The following is a 7,629-nucleotide window of genomic DNA, read 5'->3' on the forward strand; positions in this document are numbered from 1 at the left end:
CTATCTATCTATCTATCTATCTATCTATCTATCTATCTATCTATCTATCTATGTTTTTTGGTATAATTATCTTAAGTTTCTTTTTATGTCCATAGGATATGAGGTGTCTTTTTCTGCATGTTTGAAAGAATGTGTCATTACCCCACCCACAATCCCATTTAACTGTCAATTTAAGCTTTGGTTCTGCTCTTGCTTTCTGGGTATTTCCACCCATCTCTCTTTGGAAGTCATGCAGGACGGTGGCTTTGAGGGTGATCACCAGAGTTCCTGGCTGCCCTGGTTCCTGGACTTTAAATAGTGCAGGTCGCTGTGGCTGTTATTTGAACAACACAGCAGTCTCCTTTTTGGCATATCTTGTATATCTCTCCCAGTTCCACATCAAGGCCCATCTTTCCCAGTGTTTACATAGACCTCTGATCTAATTGGTATTTTCACACTTTCAGTAGAAAAAGAGGAGATTGAATGTATAACCTAAAAAAAAAAATAGCCTATGTTATATTTCTGGTCCAGTATTCTGTTTTCTGCAAAGTTTGAGGCTTTGGAGGCAATTTATTAACCGTTTCAGTTCTGCCAATACCTCTGTCCCGAAACAATGAACACAAAGCTGGCTACCTGCTTAAGGGTAGAAATGAAGGGTAAAATAAAAGGAGAAAAGAAAAAAAAAGAAAGAAATAGAAACATGTTAACACCTAAAAATATTCTGCCACAGTCGAGAGATTAGAACTGAGTTCCTCAGAGGGGTTCCATTGGGAGAAAGGAATTGTTCATGTAAACAGGGTGTCTGAAACCTCAGACTCTGTGTCCGACTGAGGTCCATAGAATGCTCTGATGTCATCACTGAGAATCCTCCAGTAGGCCTGGTGACCTTTGACCCTTAACAGCCATGCAGCATGGTGAACACTGGGCAGGGCTGCTGTTTGATTAAATAATCAAACAGTTCTTCAGCCAGTTAAGAGACTTAATTACTTTCAATTTGTGTCGAATTATCTCAACGGATTTCCTGAAGGCCTAAAAGGGTCAGCCTGCCTGTAGGGAAAAGGTGACTTTGGACTTTAAGTATCCTCAAAGGACTTTTAAGTATCCTCGAAGGGATTATTCTGGCTGACACCATGAAACGGCGACAAAAGAGGAAACATCTGGAAATTGAAGAGTCAAAGGAAGCTGGTGAGAATTCAGGAGGTATATGGTGGGCAGCGTGGCTTGCGGCACGGGGGATGCTGGCAAGCTTGAGCTAGGAAGGGGTTATGGGGAGGATTCAGATGAAGCAGAGAGGCAGAGATGGCCTATCATGTGATGCTGTCAGATCTATTTCGGGGTCTCGGTGGTGTGCGACAGTGCAGAGAGTCCCGATGCACACAGTCCGTTGTGTTCTTTTCATTTCTGACCACCGGCATTTCTGGGGTCCTGGCATTTGGAACCAGGGACTCCAGTCTTGCTAGGGTGCCGGCTATATGACACATCAGCGGTGCAGATTCTTTGAGATCCCTTTCAGTGTGTGTATCTCATATTCGGTTCGTTTACCCCTGGGAATCATGTCTTGGAGCTCTGATGGGGATTGATTTAAAAAAAAAAAAAGCATTTCACTGAGTCTTTTTTGGAAAGAGTAAAAGATAGCCCAATGAATTAAAGGGCCTTGTTGAGGAATATTCGAGAAATAAAATGCTTAGTCAAAAGATTAAGAGTTTGTCAAGGTGCTTGTTATATTGAAACCATGAAAATTTTATTCCTTGAGTAGAAAGAATTTTTAAGTATGTGAATGTACAGGTTTAGACTTTCCAGAGGAAATGGAAAGGAAGGGAAAAGGGCCTCATAAGAGACCAAGGTTATACCAGATGGTGTGAAACTCACTAGGACCCTAGGGAAAGCAGACATCACTGCTAGTTGCTGGTTTATATCCTAGGATGCATGATAATGGAAATTATTGTATGTGAAAACAACCAACCAACCAACCAACCAAACAAACAAACAAACAAACAAACAATACCATGTAGGCTGGAGAGATGGCTCAGTGGTTTAGAGGATTTACTGATCTTATAAGAGGACTTGGCTTCCATTCCCAGAACCCACAGGGCAGCTCACAACTCTTGATAACTCCAGTTTCAGGGAATCAGATGCCCTTTTTAAAAACCATCTTGGGCAACAGGAATTTCCACAGTGGGCATATATAAATGCAGGCAAAATACTCATATACATAAAATGAAAAATAAACAAATTTTAAAAGGAAGCAGCTTGCTATGAAAGAGTAGTCATGTGTAGGCAATGCAGCCAAATGGAACCCTGCCTAGAAGCTAGGATGGAGGCGTTTGCCCAAAGTCGAGCCCAGCAACTTCTGTGAACCCTAGGGCCTGAAGACCATGGGCTGAGTCCATGAACAGTGGCTCAGAGTACTGTCAAAAATTCTCACTGTCATCTACCAGAGAAGGCAATGGGTTTAACTCTCCCATTTACCCTCATGTTATAGAATGTTTTATCTTGGTATTCTTATTGGGAGGAGCAATGTTAGATGTGAGGGTGGGTGAGTGTCACTTACTGTAAAGTAAGGAGCAGCTTCTGTATCTTTACCTAGACCTGGCTAGCACCCAGTGTATGTGATAATACATACAGAGCTCTCATAAGGACCTGCTATGAGACAGCCACACATGTCCCATATGTGCCCTGATGTGATGCATAAAGATGTCCCATACCTCTGTTCTCTGAGAACAAATGGCTATACCAACATACCATCCCTTTACCACATGCACACATAGTCCATGAGTGTGATGGTTTTCTCTACCATGTATGTGCATGTATGTGCGTGTATGTGTGTGTATGTGCGTGTGTGTGTGTGTGTATGCTCTAAGGAGTAGAGAATTCATTAGGATGGGATTCCAAGCCATGTGTGTATTTATTGTAATAGTTTTGTGTCTGACACCAGTAAGTATTTGTTGGATAGGTAAATGATGTACAAACATGACCAAACACCGTATCTTTGTGCCTTTCATACCTTCCTCAGGAATTTCAAAGTCACAAGAGGATATCTCTCATCCTGAATCCAGTGGAGTGCCCAAAGCCCAGAGCCCAGGGGTAGGAGAGGTCTCCTCTGCCTCCGAATACTTCTCCTGTGTTTCTTCTCCACACAAGCTCATCCATCGTAGTAAGGGTGCGAGGCTCCTTGGGTGTGACACACTTTGGGTATGGGGCTTCTTGGGTGAAACTCTTGGGGCGTGGGGCTCAGGATGCAGGGCAGAAGGCATATAGGTTCATGGATAAGGCTGAGAGGAAGCCCAGGGAAGTTGGGGGTGGTCAGGGTTCTGAAGAGGAGCCTAGATGAAATTCAGAGCTACCAAGGGAGTTGGAGTTTGGTTTGGAAGTAATGGATCAGGATCTTCCAAACCAATTACTTCATGGTGAGAAGTCATGAAGCAGCAGATAGATGGGTCTGGGCCCGGGGCAGCAGGCTAAAGGACCAGAGAAGCACTTTTAAAAGAGTTGTATGGTTTCTGCCTTTGGATTTGTCTTCAGAGTTCTGCATAGTTCTTCAGCATAGATATCAGTTTAGTGATCATAGACAAGGCTCACCCAGCACATACTCATAGACTTTATACTTTATACGTAACCATACTCCACATAGATACTAATATTCTCAGTACATGTACATTATGAAAATGCATGACCCATGATGGTATTCCCATGCTCCACAAAGACCAAACTGATGAAGTCGCAGGATGCCATCTTCACGGCATACACACTCTGCCTCTGCTTCATTCAGTCTTTATGCCTCACTATCACACTCCACACTCCTAAGTACACACTGTCTGTCGATATCCTTATACATAAAAAGCTGCAGCATGTATAGAACCCTATAAGGCAAATACCAAGCTCATCATTCAATCATATGACCCCAAGGCATCTTTTCCTGTGTCACACTAATGTCACTCATGGTCCCTCAGCTTTCTCTCTGCAGATGCTATTATATTTCTAATTTCAATTCCTAGGAACCCGGAAATTGCTACAGGACAGTTCCAAGCCTAGATCACCACTAGATCAGGTCCCGGAAGGAGAGGCGACTACTGCCCCCTCACAACAGGCCTCTTCATCCTGTCCATCTTATAAGACTTGTGTGTCCTCTCTGTGTATGAACAAAGAGGAGAGGGGGATGAAAATATACTATATGCAGGTGCAAATGAAAAAAGGTGTGGCCATCTCCTGGGACACAAAGGAAACCTCAGAGTCCCTAGAAAAGCAGCCAAGGATGGAAGAAGCCACCCTTCCTGAGGGTGTGTGGGTAGGTAATCCACCTTCTGATGTGTCCACCAGAAACCTCCTGTCGGACAGTGAACCCATTGGGGAAGAGAAAGAACATGAGGAAAAACCAGAGTCAGACAGCCCACCAGGGTCTCCCGTGGTTGAAGAGAGACCAAGGGCAAAGACACCTGACTGGCTGGTGACCATGGAGAATGGCTTTAGGTGTATGGCCTGCTGCAGGGTCTTCGCCACCATGGAAAGCCTCCAAGAACATGTGCAATATGGGATCAGGGAAGGCTTCAGCTGCCACGTCTTCCATCTCACCATGGCTCAGCTGATTGGCAACATGGAATCAGAGAGCACCCAGGAGGAGGAAGAGGACCACACCGAGGAAACAGAGAAACCCAAGGAAGAGAAGGCTGAGGAGCAGCAGCCCACAGAAGAAGATGTCGGCGTGAAGAAACCCTGGAGCCAATGTCCAGGCTGTGTGTTTGATTCTCCAAAGGACAGAAGTGAGCATGGGCTGGGTTTGTTGAGCAATCTTGCCCCTTTAGGGTAGGCTTGCACCTCCATCAGGAAGAGAGGGGTGGGTGGTTTGTCAGCTCTGGGGATGATGGAAGGGAGATTAACTGGGCCCTCTGCTTCTTGCTCAGGAATCTTACACGACTGTAAGTTGGGATTTGTCCCGAGCTTTCCAGCTCCCGCAGGAAGCTCAGATCATTTCTAAGGGCCGACAGAGCACCTTTCCTCATTAAGAAGTGTCCTTATTTTGGTTTCCACACAGCAACTGAGATTCCTGGGTCAGAAGAACATGCAAGATGGGGTGGCCCTTTCTTGGGAGAGGTAAGGCCCCAAGAATAGAAAGCTTACGGACTAGGGAGCACAGAGAACAGAGAGCAGGGCTGTGCTGGGCTATTTTTAGGCACACTCAGGTCTAGGGAAATTGACCTGTATTTACTTACGAGAAACTGCAGAGCTTTGAAAGGGACCTTTCCTTTTCCTACGTGATTATCCTCTACTTTAAGAGGAAATGCTGTTGTCCCTCTAAGCAGATAGCTCAGCACAACCTCAGGGACCAGGGATGGCCTGGAGAGAGGATGTGGACCGAGCAGGATCAGAGGTTTAGCTCTGAAAGTGTGTAGTCTTGAGTTGAGAGCTTAGTGACCCATGGCCATAGTGCCGGTACGGAAGATGGAAGTGTAGAGAGGAGAAAGGGAGCCACACGGAAGGTCTCAGGAAACCTGGGCATGTCCTAGAACTTTTATTTGGCTGCAGTGGATCTGGAAAGGAACTGTGGAATTAAGTAATTGTAAAGGGTAATTGACAAACAGCAGTCATGGCATTTCTCACTTCTTCCTGTTCTACCATATTTTCTCAATCTCAGGAAGAAGAAAGGATCATTGTGACAACAGCGGCAGCAGACAATGCCAGTAGTATAAAGGAAGACGAGAACAACACTCCGTCAGACACATAAACATCCTATGCAATAAAGCTTGTTTTCCAAACTGTGCCTGGCAGTTTTCTTAGCCAAACACTCAAGCTGCCCACCTCCCCATCTCTAGATGTTGGTCAAGGAGGTTGCAATTGAGCACTAATTAATACTAATTAATCCTTTAGACTGTGGGGCCCGCAGTCTGAGGCTACAACTGTGTACTTTTGAAATCTTCTACTTAGCACTGTGTCTCAACCGGATGAGTTAAAAATGTATTTCCCTCTTATTTTTATTCTTTATACATTTTTTAATCCTTTCAAAATCTGACCCCAGCACTTCTCAGCCCACCACCACTACCACCCACCGGAACAACAGAGAGACAGGAGGCACCGAAGACTGATTTTGATGCCTGTTGTGAGGTTGTCCCCAGTCTTTGAAAGCTGAGGGGCAGCAACAGGTTTCTGAATCTGAATAGAGCAAGAAAGGGGCTTGGAGGACAGGTGGGGTTAGAAAGAAACCACCATGTGAAGTCCAGAGTTTGTTAGTTCAAATACAATGCTATCTAACCCTAAAGTCTTATGAATTGCTCAATAGGAGGGAATTCATGTCTGGGGATGGGAGGAGTTAGACAGGGTTGAAGAGTAGGGGTGAAAATTATGTAAGTAAACTATACATGTGGATTTCTCAACAAAATTAAAATGATGGAATTCAAACCCATTCTCAGAAATCCACCCAGAGGCACTCCACAGTCGCCTGTTATTCTGAGTGCTTGCCCCCTTCTCGGCTGGCTTCCTCACCACATGAGAGGCACAGTTACCAGCCCGAGGCTTTGTGTAGTAAGGCTTTGGCTTGACTATGTTTTCTTTTTCTTTTTTTTTAATTAGATATCTTCTTCATTTACACTTCAAATACTGTCCCCAAAGTCCCCTATACCCTACCCCACCCTGCTCCCCAACCCACCCACTCCGGCTTCCTGGCCCTGGCATTCCCTTGTATTGGGGCATATGATCTTCACAAGACCAAGGGCCTCTCCTCCCATTGATGGCATTTTAGATGCGTGTGACATTTTTGATGATAGACACCAGTGGTGCCACCTTGAAGCTGTAGTAACTTTATTATGTTGTCTCTCTAGCTGCAGAGGGTTTGAAGTCCAAAGGATTTCAGATACAAATGCATCCCACTGTCTCACTGTCTTATACGCATGCACACTTAGTGTATCATCTTCTACCTAACTTGTGGGTTATCAGTTTTATTTAAGTATTTTTTAGTATGTTAGTTTTTAGTGTTATTTCATAATTCATTCTACCAATATGCCAGTCTTACTGGCATAAGTATTTACTTATTTATATAATTAGTTTCTTGTTTTTCATTTATTTAAAAAATTTTGTGTAATATATTTTGATCATATTCTTTCTCCTGTTTCTCTCAGATACTACCCATCTTCCTACCCCCTTTGTTCTCTCTGCCTCTCAAAAGAGGAAGCCCCACAAAAAAAAATCTAAAAAATGAGAATTAGCAGCTATCAATTGAGAACAGCTTCTTGGTTAGGAATGGATCTCATGCCTGCTTCCTCTTCTCTATGTTGGGATTTTGTCTGGTTTGAATCTGTGATTTTTGAATGGGAATTTAATAGTTTGTATATCGCCTCTATTCAGAACAATTTAAGCCCAAACCTCTTTAAGATGCGTGCCTAGGAGTTCATTGCTGTGCCCACACACACACATACAATAAATTCACAACTATTGATACAGTGCATTTCCTTTTTTCCCCCTGTTCTAGTCATTTTTCTTGTTTTTCTGTAATGATTGTGTGGTGGTTTGGCTCAGGGTGTGACACTATTTGGAGGTATGGCCTTCTTGGAGTAGGTGTGGCCTTGTTGGAGGAAGTGTGTCACTGTGTGTGTGTGATTTAAGACCCTCATCCTAGCTGCCTGGAAGCCCTTCTTCTCCTAGCTGCCTTCAGTTGAAGAGGCA

The 7,629-nt window shown here is 44.1% G+C and overlaps 1 protein-coding gene across 3 annotated transcripts; it reads left to right on the top strand.

Moving 5' to 3' along the window:
• The first annotated feature begins 853 nt into the window (after positions 1-853).
• Positions 854-5,732, top strand: Fam170a (family with sequence similarity 170 member A). Of its 3 annotated transcripts, XM_029472086.1 has the most exons (5): positions 854-1,164; positions 2,993-3,139; positions 3,975-4,736; positions 5,009-5,067; positions 5,609-5,698. In XM_029472086.1, the coding sequence occupies exons 1-5, from the start codon at positions 1,110-1,112 to the stop codon at positions 5,696-5,698; spliced, it is 1,113 nt and encodes a 370-aa protein (XP_029327946.1). In that variant the 5' UTR covers positions 854-1,109. The 3 variants fall into 3 exon arrangements, with proteins under 3 accessions (XP_029327946.1, XP_021006489.1, XP_021006488.1); XM_021150830.2 differs by lacking the exon at positions 5,009-5,067 and having other exon boundaries at positions 5,609-5,732; XM_021150829.1 differs by lacking the exon at positions 5,009-5,067 and having other exon boundaries at positions 890-1,179; positions 2,993-3,133; positions 5,609-5,710.
• The last annotated feature ends 1,897 nt before the right edge of the window (positions 5,733-7,629 follow it).

The sequence above is a fragment of the Mus caroli genome, chromosome 18 (genome assembly GCF_900094665.2).
Source record: "Mus caroli chromosome 18, CAROLI_EIJ_v1.1, whole genome shotgun sequence".
Taxonomy (NCBI): Eukaryota; Metazoa; Chordata; class Mammalia; order Rodentia; family Muridae; genus Mus; species Mus caroli.

Bases quoted from the DNA above. Each gene is read 5' to 3' on its own strand.
- Fam170a (XM_029472086.1), top strand. From the start codon at position 1,110: ATGAAACGGCGACAAAAGAGGAAACATCTGGAAATTGAAGAGTCAAAG. The intron at 3,140-3,974 runs GTGCGAGGCTCC...TTCAATTCCTAG, and splicing joins GCTCATCCATCGTAGTAAGG to GAACCCGGAAATTGCTACAG. The intron at 4,737-5,008 runs GTGAGCATGGGC...GTTTCCACACAG, and splicing joins TGATTCTCCAAAGGACAGAA to CAACTGAGATTCCTGGGTCA.